Raw genomic sequence first — 17,283 nt, 5'->3', positions numbered from 1 at the left:
ATCCTTGGGCTACAAATGGCACAAGAAAATTATGGTTTAGTGATGAAAAGTGATGAGTCATCACTTTTCAGAGTTTTTTGGGTGTTTTCTGGAGCTGTGGCGACCCTGAAAGTCGCCGACTCGGGCGCCCTAGCTAAATCATTAGAGCATGCCTTGGGCTACATCTGTGCAAAATTAGGCGCTTTTAGACTGATTAGCGCGAGATATCCTTAAGTCCTCAGACTACTTGTTCATCTTTTTGTATGTGTTCACAAACAGAAATTAACTAGAAACTGGACCACTCTACTTCACCACATCTGTGGTGAACATCGGTGGGAGGAAGATGGGCAGGAGAGAAAATGCCAACACGAAGACCTCACCCCAGAGCTGCAAAGAAGAAAACGATGGCTCATCAAAGATTCTCCAGCCTTCAGGACTCTGTCCTCTGTTGTCCTTGGCCGAAATCTACTAAAAGATCTGAAACAGATGTCCCTCTTCAAACATACAGGTTTTTTATATATATATTTATATGTATATATATATTACTGCAGGCGAATATTGTTTCACGCTTTATTTTGTAATTCCTTACATAATATGCAGTGTAGTCAATGCTGATCATACTGGCTCATCTGCCAGTGAGGCACTTCCACAAGGAATAAGATGGTGCCTCCTCTAATCCTCTCATTCAACTCCCCCACCGCCCATTAGAGGCACCATACCTGATATCATCTCTGTCAATATAATATAATATATAACATTTGGACGATTTTAACCCATTTCGGCCTAGAATTATTCAATGCTGTAACTGTTGAAAAATAGCAGATATACAAGCTCACAGGGCGGCACCGAGTGCCGCGCTGCGAGCTTGTAGATCTGCTTTTTTTGAAAAATCGTGAAAATGTGTGCATATTTTTCAAAGCAGACTTTTGTAACTCAAATCTCTGCTTCTGGGGGGGTCCCTGGAACAAAATATTTTGAGATGGGGTCTGCGGCCAAATAAATTACATTTTGGGGGTCCTTGACATGAAAACGTTTGAGAAGAAGGATTTAGAAGTCGGGTCAAAGATATTCAAAGACTTTTTTCATTATTTAAAAAATAAATAGCAGATCTACAAGCTCGCAGTGCTGTGAGCTTGTATATCTGCTATTTTTCAATAGTTAAAGCATAAAATAATGGTTAAAGTGGTTAAAATCTAACGCGACTCGGCGACTTCCAGGTATTTGAGGATTAGAAACACCTAAATCTGTTTTCTGATAAACAAATATCATCGCTGTCAGGTGTAAACCTCATCGTAAAAAACTGTTGCTTTTCAGGATTCAAATGTGAAAATGGCTAAAGTAGCAGATATTCAAGCTCAAAACGTGTTGCTTTGCGCTGTGTTTCGAGCTTGCAGATCTGCTACTTTTGCTATTTTCAAATTGGCACTGTTGTATGATCAAGTAAATACAAAGTGAAAAATTAGAGTTTTCTTCCCTGACAGCAACAATAGCTTATACATAGCTAAAATGACACACATGCTATCTCGAATTGCATAGCGACATTGAGGCTTTCCAGGTCAGAGTGAGTTCAGGAAATAAGGCTACAATAATATCTCTCTACAGTACCTTATCCAGTTGGCAACCAAGCACATACCTACAGTGTATGCCTTTTTTATAACTGGATTCAATATCCATATGTTATTCTTTCTGTATAATATTGTGTTCTCTCTAACTTATGTCTTTGTGTTCTCTCTCATTGTGTGTGTTGTCTGCAGGTCCCCTCGAGATATTTCATTCGAAAATTCTGAAATATTCCCCCAAAAGATTGCATTTCAGTTACCAAGGCATGACAGCCCGCATGCAGCTGGCCGTTCTGGATCACAACGAGAACACACATACTAGGAAACAAGCTACAACTGCAACAGGTAATTGAGAATCAATAGGCTCTGCACCTGCTCTTGACCTTTTTCTAGAGCGCTGTCATGTAGCTGCGGTGCATAGCCGCACATTCACATGGGTGCCTCTTGACACCGCAGTTATGGTGGTCACTCTGAGAAATCGGTCTATAGTTCTATGGTTTCCAGAAGATCGCATACGCCTTTGCTGTTCAGTTTTAACATTGCTTCGTTTTGAAGGTAAACGTAACTGACCATTACGTTTCCATTTAAAATCAGATGCCTATCTAAAACTAACTCTGGGAAAAGGAAGCAGAACTAGAAATGTGTTTCTACCACTTTTTCTAGTCACGTGTTCAAATACTGGATTCTGATTGGCTAAATTCCGGAGGTTATGACAAAACAACTGCCGCAAAGTTGTATGAGGACTTGTCCGAGATCAATGCACCTCAGTGTACATCCGGGGACTTCAGGAGGTAGTCGGAACACCTTTCCCCCAACCAACAAATGACGGTGGCAACGGTCCTATGTTTACTAACGTGCATGCTATAGTCGCCGATTTATTTGGATCCAATGCAATCCGCCAACTTTAAAGCCCCTTTTCTCTGAACCTATGCCTTTCTGGAAGCGAACAGCCTCTATTTACGGCCGGAACGGTACTTCTAACTGACGTTAGCTTAGCTGTAAGCTAGACGCATGGATTAGTATGGAGTTGGCGCCATCTGTTGGTGAGTAGAAGATGTTGTTTGTGGAACTATCTGCTGTCTCGCGGAAGTTTTATAGGCAATAATGATTGTAACTTAAGATCCTTGCAAGTTACAACTATGTGTTTTCTTTCATGTATACGGGAAAAAGTGGTAGAAAAGCTATTTACCACTCGGGGTCGGACATTATGCTCTCATAATGTCCTGAGTGAGGGTGTTATCGGACTCGGCTGCGCCTCGTCCGATAACACCCTCACTGCGGACATTATGAGAGCATAATGTCCTCTCACTCGGGGTAAATTGCTTACATATTTCCTTCTGGAAACCTACTAGCTACACTACCTTTGTTCACAGAGCTTCTAAACAGCAATTAGTTGAGCGGTGTTGCATTATTTCAATTTAACTATGTTTTCAAAATAAGGTAATATATATTCCATCTCATTTAGCACACTGCAGGATTCATGCATACATAGCTATTGTACATTGCAATTTAGTTCCACTGTTGTGTTATTGTTTCTATTACTGTTATGGTGCATATCTTGCATCTGTCTATTTTTTACATTCATGATTACCATAAGAACATTTTACCTTCAAAAGGACTTTACCCCTGACATATCAAAATGAATCCAGCGATAAATTCCAGCAGCCCTTGTAATTCAGTTATCAGAATTAGTTTTCATGATTTTCTACAGGAGGTTATTTAAAAATTCTTAATTAACCTCTAACATTTTCAGGTAAACCACGGACAAATATTACGTTTTCCAGAAGGCAGAAGCACTGGGTTCGCAAGCCAATATATCAACGGACAACCCAGAGATTCAGGACGTGCTTGATTGAACAGCTCATGGAGAGACGTCAGGACACCAGTGTCAAGTTTAAAGACCATGATTCACGTGTACAGGCTCCTCCCCTGCCACCAAACATCGCCCTGATGCAGACTCTTTTGAACAAGTTTCTCGATTTGAATTATGAATGTCATGTGCATTACTGATAGAAAGGCTTGCAAAATACACTATATCTGTGTTTGATTCCAGTAACCTGTTATTTCTCATTTTCTTTTAATGGAAATAGTGTAAAGTCTAAAACCTTGTGCAAATACATTTGGGCATTTACACATCAATAAACCCATTTATCAAGCTTGTAATATCTTGATGTTACTTTCAGTCAATGTGCATTTGTGCACCCAATGTGTTCTATCGGGACTGGTGTGGTAGCTATTTCAGGGGTTATCAAATATTTATAGAAGGACCACATTTTTAGGAGACAATTTATTGACCCCACACAAATTAGTGTAAGTTCTAAGGATAGAGAATACATTGGTAGCATTGAATAAGGATATTTTATTGGTAGATACAGTTTTTGGGTCTTCACTGCAAAGCAAAATTAAGTGCTTAATTAAAATGTATTTTGTAAATGTAAGCATACAGTGTAAGGTGCTGTAGCACTCTGTGAAGGCCTTATGTGCCACAACATAGGTAACATGTAATGTCCCCAGCAACCCAACGGTGGAGGATTTTCAGCCTATGGTCCGACGAAAGCTATGGTGGGCTTTCTATGGGCAGCAAATGTCTGGACCTGGAGTCATAAGGAATTCTTTCCTGGCCGGAGATCCATCTGCACATTGTCCAGTGGTAGGCTCTCCAAAATGCCTAAGTTATTACAAAAATCCCATTGCTGCAACTATGTACACATTTCTTAAATGAAACAGACTCTTTTTGTGGCTGAAATAATAAATAATAAATTCATAATAGATAAATAGGCCTAAATAAATAACTGCATAAATTCACAGGCTTTTCCTCCCCTCAAACAAAACATATTTGGCATCCACTGAGCCACAATGTTTATATATTTCTTAAATGTGGCTGAAATGAATTCATAACACAGAAAAATAAATACATTAATTCATAAAAAAATTCACAGGCTTTTCCTCCCTTTTATTATGACCTAGTCTTCTTCTTCTTCTTCCTTCGCGCATCTTCATCAAATCCAAAAGGATCATCTTCTTCTCTGTAGCCTACATAGACCCCTGTAGGAGATGGGTAAGCTTCTTGTATGGCTTTTACGATGCAGGCCGGTAAAACCCTCCTGTGTCCTGGCCCGAGTCGTACTCCTCTCAGGCCCCACTCCAATACCACCCGGTAGGAGACCAAACGACACTGACTGTAAAATAAGAACATACACAACTGTGTTCATAGTTCTATAGGGCAGTCTTTTTTTAAACTTTGACTCAGGTCACCCCTGTAAATAACCTCTTAATCCACAGCACACCTGAATTACACTGTTGTATTATTTGTATTCTTATATTATGCTATGTAAATATGGAAATCTTTCCACCTAAGATACAGTTTATGTCATGGAGGAATATCTGTTTCCATCAGAGCTGACTGAAAATAACTTTTAACTACCAGCATCCTAATTCTAGGGGGAAGGTTCACCAAAAAGTAGCGATCTACAAGCTCACAATGCCAACATCATGACACGTTGAGCTTGTAGATCTGCTATTTTTTGTGAAGAGAGTTGAGGTAGATGGAAAAATAACTAATCAACAGTGAAAATCAGGTCTGTTTTCCTAGCATAGAGGGTCCAAGATGTATAAACTTATTGGTGGTCTAAGTGGTTACACTGATAACACATAATACACATAATAGGATTTAGACCTATAAGAAAGCACTATGATTTGTTTACAATGTAAACAAGTCATACTGTAATCAATACATTGAGAATGACAGACATAAAAAGTACTATGCAAAACAGCATACAGTCAGAAATAAATATATAAAAAATACACTTACTCTATTGACAGGGTTCCATTTGGTCCAGCTGTTTTTTTTTTTTTTTTTTTTTCAATTTATTTTTGGGAGGCGAAAAACCATATTCAGAACCCCTGTTGTGATGAGTGGTGGAAACTCGGGGTTGTCAGTGACGCAGTTGTATGTTGAGGAGCCGTTTTCCAACATGAATTTAAAATATTTGTCTTCGGTACAGCACTTACATTCTTTTGGTGTTGGCATCACACGGCAGACATCACAATGACACCACCAGGTGTCTATCATTCTGTCCCTCTCCTCCTCCACCACTGGTACTGCCAGGCGAGCTGCCTCCTCTATGTCCATAGCAGCCAACTCCGCCTGGCTATACTCTGGCTCATATAAGTATGCTTGGGCAAAAAACTGCCTCATTTCTTCTGTTTCCTCTGTTTCCATTTTCTTTTATTTTGTCTTCTTTACTTTCTCGTCTTCAACTCACTCACAATCTTCTTCAGCTCCACTGCGTCTGTCCACTGTCTCCACTCTCCACTGCTGCGCGCATTTGTTTTGGTTTTTTCCAAGCACCGGTTTACGGCAGTTACGACAGTGACTGAGCCGGGAGGCGCGACACGAGTCCAACGTACGAGCAACGTTGAGAATGCACACGCCTGGCCAAGCGCGCTCCCGTGTCGTGCACGACTTTGTTTTTACCTGAAGCATTTTAAAGTTAATTTTCTCTGTCTACAGTGCACGTTTTTGACCAGTTTCAACGGTGTATGGTACTACAGGCTTTGCTTTGATAAACACCTGGAGCTGTGTTTTTTTTTTAATGGAAGGATTTTTGATATAGTTTTTTTGCCACAGAAACGGGTCACTGATTGATTCCACTATATTTTTCCCCCCGGTTCTGGATTTACCATTAAGGAAGGTTTTAAAACAAAAATTCTCCATGGGTCATAAACATAACAGGGTAAGTAAACGACAGAATAAAGTTTAACCCTTTGGGTGAACTAATCCTTTAATTTCTACTTGTGTTATTTTATTTTTATATAAAATACATGGATATAATTATTAGTAAGTATGCAGAAAAATAACCACATCTCTGACGTTTATAACAAACCAAACCGTTGGAAAATCTGTGGAAAACTGAGCAAACTATGATCATTTAAATAATACATGCACAATTATTATAGACATCAATGTTATTACTGGGCGAGCGGGCCCGAAGCAAGATGGCCGCCGCGTGGCGAGGTCAGTCCCCATTGGCCAACAGACCGACGGCCTGATAACTCCCCGAGGCGCCAGCTATCAGGACGAAGGGATGTTATATACCGTCAATCCCCAAGGAGACATTCATTATCCCGGCTACTAAATACAATTAATAATTTGACTAAAAACTAAAAACAAAACAAAGTATTTCCTTGTTTACAGACGGCTGGAATTGTTCCACAAGTGTTGCGCTGGGCGTCCTCCCAGTCGCCTTGGAAAACAAGGAAGTGCTGATTAGATAAGGTCCATTTACTGATACTACGTCGTCTATTTCTCGCTTAAAACATTTTAAAAAACATTCTTGAGATCAACGTTTAGTTGTAAATGTCGCTGTGTGTTTGTTTACATAGCTGACATGTTGGTTACAGCACAAGATTCACGCAGTGCAGCTTGACTGCAGCAGGTGTTCTGAGTCTTTGATTAGGCAGCGGTCTGTTAGGGAATATCACACCTCTGATGTCAGCGCTTGACCAATCAGAATCAAGCTTTCAAACAAGCCGGGTAATAAATAGACATAAACATATGTCTTGTCTTGTCATGTCATGTCATACATAGTGACATAGTGATGCCTACACAGATGTAATTGATTAAATGTGCTATTCATCATAATACAATAGAAGCTTTTTGTCATGTGTCATTGTACAGTGGTGGAAAATAATAATAATAATAAATAAATAAGTAAAAGTATCAATACTGCAACATAGAAATACTTTGTTACAAGTAAAAGCCTGGAATTCAAAATGTACTTGAGTAAAAGTATTGTGTTGGCATCAGAATGTACTTTGCATGGCGGCACGCTGTGAGCTTGTAGATCCATTTTTTTTACGTGTCACCAAAAAGCAGCAGGTACTCTGCCTTCACCCGATGACAACTCCAAAAGAACTACATGGCCAAAATCCACATCCACTTCCTCCTCTAGTGGAACTGCCCACTTCCCACAAAGCATTGTGGGAAATGGATTCTTTTTTTGGAAGAGACTTTGATCCAACTTTGAAAGAGCACAGATCATGCACAGAACAAAATTAATTAATGTTCTTACTATGTGAGTGCGGCCTGAGGTGAATTCACCATAGTAGCCACAATGGTGAGAATGGGTGAAATCTGGCTGTGGCTCCTCTTCTCCGCTTGTTATGTCAACCTGTGTGTGATGGCCGTGTTATACTTCGTCATACGCCGGTGTTGCACGCAAGCAACGAGTCGGAAAATGTCAAAACCTGTGACCCAGGTCTTGGTTAGCCTCGCGTAGCCAGGCTTACTCATCTCCGAAGAGAAAAGCCTGGTGACAATAGAAGGCAGAAAGCGTTCAACTTCCGCCGTGAGAATTTCACCGGAAGCTGTATTTTTTTCACGGTGCTGTGTTTCTGCAATTGTATTCCCTGCACGAAAAAATCTGGTCTACGTCTCCTGCTCCGTCGGCTGCGCTCGCAATAAACAATATACAAACAAAAACATTGATTCAAGCAATGTTACACCTATGAAGAGCGAGTTAAAAGCTACAATCTATTTTAGTTTTTTCGCTGGGGAATGTAAACAGACCCGCACCGCATGACGTAACGTCCGTTAAACGCAGACTTCCGCTAGAAATCTTGGAACACACCGGAAGGCATATTGTCTACAGGGTGGGTCTTGGTACAATGAACTGAAGCATACATTGACCATGTGACCCAGGTCTTGGTACAATGAACTGAAGCATACATTGACCATGTGACCCAGGTCTTGGTACAATGAACTGAATCATACATTGATCATGTGACCCAGGTCTTGGTACAATGAACTGAATCATACATTGACCATGTGACCCAGGTCTTGGTACAATGAACTGAAGCATACATTGACCAGGTCTTGGTACAATGAACTGAATCATACGTTGACCATGATTGGGCTTTAGAGTCAAGATCCAAAATAAAATAAAACAATGGTCTGCCTGTTCCACTTTATCTCTGACTCTAAATGAGTATGAATGAAGGAATTAGGACTATGTGTATCGTCAAAAACATTAACAGTGAACACATTATTTATCACGTGTGAATATATGAAGACATTATGGTCTATCAACAATGTTTTAGTAAAAACACGTTTTAATTAAGATCGCACGGAGAAGAACTGCATTTCCCATACTGCTAAAGATGTATATCCCGTGAATTTGACGTCTGTGATTGGTCTAGCTTCTTCTTCTTTCACATATCTTGCGGTTACCGTGGAAGTAGCTACTGCCCCCTGTCTGCCTGGCAGATTATTGCACTTCAGCAGAACTCCGTGAGCGAGTGTCTGTCTTTTACAAATATGATGCAATATGTTAAAGATGACGATAAGAGCGTCCACAGAGATGACAATCACTACATGTCAGGCCATATGCTGGCCTGGATAACTAAACTGAGGGTGATTTAAGGGCTATATTTCAGGAAACAAGTGTCATTCGTAATGCATTCTGGGAGTGTAGTTTCCGCAATTTTAAAAATAATGATGTACACAGTCTTGTACCCTGCCCTTTTTTTTAGCTTTCTAATTAATCTTTGCATTACATTTTTTTTTAATATTGTCATGATTCCTCTCCAGCCGAGGTGGCTTTGTCCAAGGCTTAAAAACGTTTAAATAAATACTTTATGAAATGTCTATGGAATAAATGAATGGGGAAAACGCTTCCGACACCGGAGTGAGGACGGGGTGGGGCTTCAACTGCGATGCTCTATAGCGCTGCTGCTACTCAGAGATTGGCCATTTCAGATCATGAGAGACAAGCCAGTGGGCCAACTACATTATATTTACTTTTTGGGGGCCGGCCATTGTTTTTAATAGCCGGCCCGGACCGGCCAGGAATGGACCGGCCAGGAATGGACCGGCCGTTCGGGAGTTGTCCCGCTTTTCCCAATGGCCAGCACGTCCCTGACGCGTGATTATGGATCCCACTGGGAAAGATGGATAACCACGCCCGGACTAATTTTTGAAGCTTGTGATTGGCTGAACCGGACGTAGGGAGCGCTCCGTTGTAGTCACTTGGACCGCGCGAGGTGCACCAAAACCCAATTATCATTGCGTTTATCGTGCGCTTGCCGAGGCTGTAAATAGAACGATTGCATTCACCACGGCTTCGTAACTTGCGCGGCGGCGCTCGGGCCTGCGGCGCTCGGGCGCGAAGAGCAGGACCAAGGTCCGCTGGCCTTCGCGCCGCTTGCAATGTCGTGGACAATAACTGTGAAAACGAGCGCTCTATGCCGTTTCCATCCATCTTTCCCAGTGGGATTCATAATCAGGCGTCACGAGTACATGTGTAACCACACTAAAAAATACACATTACATTTACACGTGTGTGTGTGTGTGTGTGTGTGTGTGTGTGTGTGTGTGTGTGTGTGTGTGTGTGTGTGCGTGCGTGCGTGCGCGTGTGCGTGCGTGCGTGCGTGCGTGCGTGCGTGCGTGTGTGCGTGTGTGTGCGTGTGTGTGTGTGTGCATGTGTGCGTGTGTGTGTGTGTGTGCATGTGTGTGTGTAACAGACATCCTGACACAGCAGCCATTGAGAGAGCAGTACGACTGCTGATTGACAGGCAGTTACCCAATGGAGATTGGCCACAGGTAAGCCCCTCCCCTTCCTCCTGATGTCACAGTGAATGGATCCACCAGTAAGACTCCCTAATTCACCCTTTGTCAAGTCCCGCCCATTGTCCCGCCCCTCTTCACACCCATTGGTTGCTATGTCTCGGTGGGACATTCGGTGGGACACTCCATCCACTACCATTGTAATTCAGTTGCTTCGTATTGTTATTCTGTGTGTTCAATTCTCATTTCAAACTTGGTTTCAGTAAAATGGAGCTGCTCAGTGGCAATATAGTGACTCAGAATGTTTTTAAATTATTTTATTCCTCCAAAAATTATGTTTTAGCAAATTCAACATAAAAAAGGCGGAACCAGGGCGGGACAAGGCAGATAGAGCCTGCTGGTTGGTCAGTCAGGGACCAACCAGAAGGCTAACAAAGGGTGAATTGGGAGATAAGCGACCGTCAGGTCATGTACACAAACCTTGGTAGCCAATCAGGAGGGAATATGGGAAATGGGACATATCCATGTTGATGACATGACTGTAGAGATACTGTGTACTGCTTTATGTGATTTTAGGGCAACATCTGTAGGAGCAGTGTACAAAAATGTGTTTTGCAAAAATTGGCCTGATGGTGGCGCTAGAAGAGGGCCATGTGAGAAATCAGGGGTGGAGGTTGTGGTTTGCCATCCAAGGAGTGTGTGTGTGCAAAGTAAATTCATGGGAGGAGGTGACTAACAACGATAGGGCGTGAGGCAGAGGGGAGTCACTGTCCCACACTATCAGTTAACCCATTTAGGCCTGAACACATTATGACGCAATATTTTATGCTTTAAATATTAAAAAAAAAATAGCAGATATACAAGCTCACAGCACGGCACCGAGTGCCACGCTGCGAGCTTGTAGATCTGCTATTTTTGAAAAATCGTGAAAATTAGAATTTTGACCCGAAGTGTCTTTTGAATCCTTCTAATATTTTTTGAAAAACCCTATGTTTCTATGTCAGCAATCTGGCCAGCCATCGTCAAAGAAAAGGTCCTTTTCACTTAACTGGAGCTCAGTTAGTCTGTTCTTGAGCGACTACTATGTCAGTGGTGCTCAAACCTTTTCATGTGAAGGACCCCCAAAATGATATTTATTTGGCCACGGACCCCCATCTCAAAATATCTAGTTCCAGGGACCACCCAGAAGCAAAATTTGAGTTACAAACGTTCGCTTTGAAAATACATATATTCCAAGATTTGCACACATTTTCACGACTTTTTCAAAAATAGCATATATATATATATATATAATATATATATATATATTTTTTTTCCTAATGGCCGGCCTGGACCGGCCGGGAATGAACCGGCCGTTCGGGAGTTGTCCCGCTTTTCTAAATGGCCAGCACGTCCCTGATTGGAACACAGGTTATCATATTCATGTTTTCAGGAGAAGTTATAAATTATTAATAATAATAATAATAATAATATAATGTGTTTTTCAGGAGAACATTGCAGGGGTCTTCAACAAGAGTTGTGCCATCAGCTACACTTCGTATCGCAACGTGTTCCCCATCTGGGCCCTGGGACGCTTCCACAAGCTGTACCCTGACCAGCCACTAGGGGGCAGAGCTGGACCCTGACCGGCCACTAGGGGGCACTGCTGGGACCGAGGGGACATGGTTGGAGTAATGGGGCTGTTAAAGGACAACTTTGTTTTTTTACAACAAGGGTTCATATTTTAGATTGTAATTAGAGAAAAGAAAAAGTGAGTGTTAAAATGTTTCCATTTGCTTCGTTCTATTGTTTAATTGCGTTTACCGTGCTAAAATGTGGGGCATGCGTACGCATGGGGGCATGCGTACAAGTGGCTAAATATGTATTTTTAGACACAATAAGCAAGCAGTTTCTTTATTGCTATTTAGTACAGTAACACTTCTAGCCCCCATAAGTCACATCCAACCATGAAAGGTTGCTTTGTATCTTGGGAATGGGCTTATTCTGTGTAAAATTACATATTTAGCCACTTGTATGCATGCCCCAACCACTGAAATAAGAATCTCTAAAACAATAGAAAGAAGTAAATGAAATAATTTTAACACTCATCTTTTATATTCTTTAATCACAATCTAAAATATGAACCCTTGTTGTAAAAAAATTAAGTTGTCCTTTAAGTCTGACATCATTTTGTAGGCAGAGGAGAACTTTTGGGGCCAAAAGGCCCCATGCAGCGCCCGTGAATCTTTTTACTATTTTTACTATTTAAAATTTTTTCTTCTCTTTGTTGTTGAAAGGAAAGTGGTAGAATTATACTTTAGTCGTTATTTTTGTCTCGGATCTGTTGAAATAGCGAGGGACAGATATTGACAATAAATCTGCTTGGAGGTCTGACTACAAAATGATGTCACGGCTTAAAAGCCCCCATGAGAATCTCCACTGTTTCACATCAAGCCCTTTATAATTATAATGCCCCATGATAATGTAGAATACAGTTTTTATAATTAATAATAAATCATCATAATGTAGAATACAATGTTTATCCCTCTAAGGCCCCAAAATAGAAATACTTGAAATAAAAAAAATTGAAAAAAATCAGATGGTGTTGTAGGAGTCTTAATCAGAGAAAAAAGAAAAAAGGGAATATCGTGGCCGGGAATGAAACGGCCGTTCGGGAGTTGTCCCGCCTTTCCCAATGGCCAGCACGTCCCTGCCTGGGTCCATCTCATGCTGGACGGTTTCTCTCTAAGCCCCAAAACATATTTCCATGTTTTTATCTACAAATGTTAAATTAATGTTCAAGACTAAAGGATGAATAAAGCGTTTGTGTTCCAGAAAAGTGACTGAAAGTTACGTTGAAATGTGTTGTTTTTTTAACCTCTTATCATGGGCTAACATTTGGTGACGTTAGCAGACCTATAAGGCATCGTGTCGCTGTGCCTTGTGACACGTGAGCTTGTAGATCTGCTATTCTGGTGAAAATAGTTAGTGTAACGTGAAAGAGATGGCTTGGAGTCCGACAGGAGGAATCCGGTCAACTAGATAATAATGTGTTTAACCACTTAAAGGGATATTTCACTTTCAAAAAAACTTTCGGTAATTTTATCATCTAATAAGGCTTTTATGAACACCCTGAACAGTTTTTAATTAGCTTGATTGAATATTTAGATATTTGATATAAATGTTATCAGGCCCTCCAGGCTCAGGGCCTCTCCCACACACACCCATTGTAACTTCAAACTTCATTTTAACCATGAGAGATTCATTAAAAACACCCATTATTTTTTCTGGTGACTCATACTACCCTCCTAATAGGTGAGCAGGCCGTGTTTTTTGATAACTTTTTTCATTTATTTTTAATAATTATTCTTTTGTATTTCATTTTTTCCATTTTCCCAAATAATTATTACAAATCGACAGGAGGAATCTGGTCAACTAGATAATAATGTGTTTAACCACTTAAGCCCCATATGGGAAGCTGGCTTCCCATCAAGGCTGGATTAACCATTGGGCTGGTGGGGCCGTTGCCAGGGGCCCTTGGCTCCCAGGGACCCTTGGCTCCCAGGGGCCCTTGGCTCCCAGGGGCCCTTGGCTCTCAGAGGCCCTTGGCTCTCAGAGGCCCTTGGCTCCCAGGGACCCTTGGCTCCCAGGGGCCCTTGGCTCTCAGAGGCCCTTGGCTCCCAGGGACCCTTGGCTCCCAGGGGCCCTTGGCTCTCAGAGGCCCTTGGCTCCCAGGGGCCCTTGGCTCCCAGGGACCCTTGGCTCCCAGGGACCCTTGGCTCTCAGAGGCCCTTGGCTCCCAGGGACCCTTGGCTCCCAGGGACCCTTGGCTCTCAGAGGCCCTTGGCTCCCAGGGGCCCTTGGCTCTTTATTTATATATATATATATATATATATATATATATATATATATATATATATATATATATATATATTATATAAATAATATATGTATTATTTATATATATAATAGCCCTTGGCTATTATTTTTATTCGTTTTTATAATTTTTCACCCTATACTTACTAATATTACAGCACTACTCTCACTAAAACATCTGTAGAGTTCACATAGTTTGAAATATATTCATAAGATTTTGGCTATCAATTGATGGCACCTTGATCGACAATTTCTCTATTCACTATATATGTCTCCAATAAGGTCTTGAGTCTTTATTTACTATTCAGAATGCATATTTTCCACAGGCGGTGGTCTTTTTCAATCCTCTTTTCCCTAGTAAGTGATCACAGCATTACAATTTGATAAGAGAAATGTGATGTTTTACACTGCATTTGTGAATTTTCAGGGGTTAGCTGACATTTGGTAGGTCAAAAGTAGCCACAGTCATTGTAGTTTTGCGTCCACAACTGTTCCAATCTGGACATGCATTTTAGGTGGATTTTTTCCCCTGGGGTTCAAGTGGTTAAGTTGTTAAGGGTAGTTTACAGTTAATTTTAGCTTAAATAAATAAATGTTAGCCTTTTTGTTATGTGTATTTGTCGTATCCTGTGAACCCATACCCACCAAATATTACCATGAATTAGATATTGTTCTACAAGCTCATCAAATGATGTCTTACAGTCTGGAGTTGAGCTGCCGGCCTGTCTCATCCATTTAGGCATGGGGTGTTGCCATCATTAACATTCCCTTTGTTAAACTAGAAAATATTGTTCCTTCGAAACAATTGTGGGCTCGCTTCAAGCCAGAAAACAATGGCTATAAAAGTACAAAATGTCAAGATCGCAGGCAGTGCTCTCTTTGACGTTACTGACGTCAAAGATTGGTCCATTTTGTTCCAAAAATGTGTTGTGCAAAAGTTGACCCGCTGGTGGCGCTATAACAGGCCAATGTGAGAAGGGTGGTATCTGTTCCTTGACCTATTGGGAATGTGCTTGCAAGATTTCACGCACATTGCAGGCTGTGTTCATGATTTGAGGTGTTTTTGGCCTTGGCCACTTTATCGCTGCTTGCAGCTATATTTATAATTATTATTATATTTCTTGTGTGTGTGCACTTCATAGGCATATTAGATAAAGGTCCTTAGATTGTGTGTAGAATGTTTCATGCAAATTGCGAAAAAAAATCCTAACGGGTTTAAGCGTTTCACAAACTGCTCAAAATGATATAGCGCCCCCCTTTGGCCAATTGGGGTAAGATTGGTTTTAGTGATATTTGGACTAACACTCTACATCTTTGCCAAATGCCATGAACATGTTACTTTGCATGTATGAATATGATTTAGAGGCAGAAGAATAATTTGCATAAAACTGCAATATTCATGGAATTATTAAAAAAAGCATGTTTCAATTTTAAAAAAATCCGATCTGACAGATCTTTAGATATTGGTCCAAAGTTCACGTAAAAAAAGTTTTGTGCACGTGACGCGAAAATTCCAGAATAAAAGCGGGTTTACATGTTTTACAAACTGCTCAAAATGGTGGAAAATCAAAGGGCGGAGCTTACTTAACCACGACACAGATGTCTTCCGCTTGAGTCAAAGCACGCGTGTAACAAGTTGCATGTCTTCAAACGAAACGAGTCATGACTTATGCCTGTTTGAAGTTTGAATTTTCAAACGCTTCGTATAGCGCCCCCCCTTTGGCCAATTGGAATAAAATTGGTTTCAGTGATACTTTGACTAACCCTCTACATCTTTGCCAAATGCCATGAACGTGTAACTTTGCATGTATGATTTAGAGGCAGAAGAATAATTTGCATAAAACCGCAATATTAATTGAATTATTAAAAAATTACATTTCTCTTTAAAAAAAAAATTGGTTGATCAATCTGACCGTATTGGTCCAAAGTTCATGTGAAAAAAGTTTTGTGCGCGTAACGAAAAAAACCCAGGAGGAGATAGATTTTTACTGTTTTTCATATAATTCAAAATTCTGGGGGATCCAAAGGTCAAAGGTCAAAAGTCAGAGCGTAAAAGTTGTTCGGCATGAGGAGACGCATACGTGTATACAGGTTTCATGACTGTAACTCAAACACAGCATGAGCTATACCTGTTCAAAGTTCGCACTTTCGAAGGCTTCCTACAGCGCCACCATTTGGCCCATTGCTGTAAAAAATAATAGCACACTTCGCCACTGTAAGCTGAACACATTGATGTTTTTATTTTCATTTTCTCACTAAGTATGTAGGAGTAGAAAGGAACCGAAATCCCGTCTACTGTCTGACTGATTGCTTGATAGATAAATAACTAGAATTGACAGAGTCAATTTTGACAAGTGTGCCTGCAGCTCGCTAAATGCGCGACCTTGTGCAGCGGTTCGAACTGTGAGACCATCCGCCAAGTCGTCCGTGTTTCGTTGTGAGAGGGTCGGTCCCCTCGAAAAACGCGTTCTGGCACGAAACGGTTACGTTTCGCGCGTTTGTGACGCCCCCTAGGGGTCGAAGTGGAAATGCTTTTGGGGATTCGTTGAGTATGCCACCCCCGACCTGTGGTTGAAATTCAGTGTTGACGCGACCTATTGTTTGTGATTTATGGCTATTGTTTGCGAAACGGGCCCCTCCCGCAAACTTTGGAAGCGCGTTACGAACGAACGGTATGAACTATCGAAATATCCTTTGACTATGTTTATCGCATGGCTTCATAGATCATGTGTACCGGTTTTTAAGACATTTGAAGAAAATATGTAGGAAAAGGAGCAAAAAGTGTGTTTTGGAGAAAATTCAAGATGGCGGAAAATCTATCCCAACGCAAATGGGCGGGGCCTATATAGGGAGATGCGTCATGACCCAAGGAATCCAGGGAAAAAATAATTTTAATTTTCCGACCTACGGTTCAACAGTTACAGGCCAAAACGTAAACTGGGCTGTTATAGCGCCACCATGAGGCCAAATGACACTATTATTTTTTTTTAAATCCTTGAAATCATTATGAACCTCCTCTCCAAGTCTTGAAACTGTAGCCCCTATGGTTTGCGAGAGAAAAATAATTGAATGTGAGTTTTTGCGATTCCCATTATAAGTCAATGGGGAAAATTAATTCACTAATAAATTAATATCAATTAAACTATAGAACCTTTCTCTTAGAAAAGTAATAGCACACGATTCCCGAGTAAGCCGGTCGATTTGACATATGTATATATTATTATTATTATTATATGGCGCGAGTGTGTGGTGCAAAAACTGTGGGAGGAGTAGCGTGCCAAACTTTGGGGAATCGTATGGACATAAATAAATATGAGCGAGAAC

At 40.9% G+C, this 17,283-nt stretch overlaps 1 protein-coding gene across 1 annotated transcript in view; it reads left to right on the top strand.

Annotated features, from left to right (window-relative positions):
• The window catches only part of lss (lanosterol synthase (2,3-oxidosqualene-lanosterol cyclase)), a gene marked incomplete at its 3' end in the record, with an annotated part of 75,185 nt that extends 63,456 nt beyond the window's left edge, over window positions 1–11,729 (top strand). Inside the window, exons 19-20 of the mRNA XM_080752955.1 lie at window positions 10,062–10,140; window positions 11,592–11,729. Of these exons, the coding sequence (XP_080609081.1) occupies window positions 10,062–10,140; window positions 11,592–11,729 (217 nt within the window). The remainder of the gene's footprint in view (window positions 1–10,061; window positions 10,141–11,591) is intronic.
• Between the last annotated feature and the right edge of the window lie 5,554 nt (window positions 11,730–17,283).

This window comes from Nannobrachium achirus, assembly GCF_963921795.1.
Source record: "Nannobrachium achirus genome assembly, chromosome: 22".
Taxonomy (NCBI): domain Eukaryota; kingdom Metazoa; phylum Chordata; class Actinopteri; order Myctophiformes; family Myctophidae; genus Nannobrachium; species Nannobrachium achirus.
The sequence above is the reverse complement of the archived record's forward strand: the minus strand, read 5'-3'. Positions and strand labels throughout refer to the sequence as shown.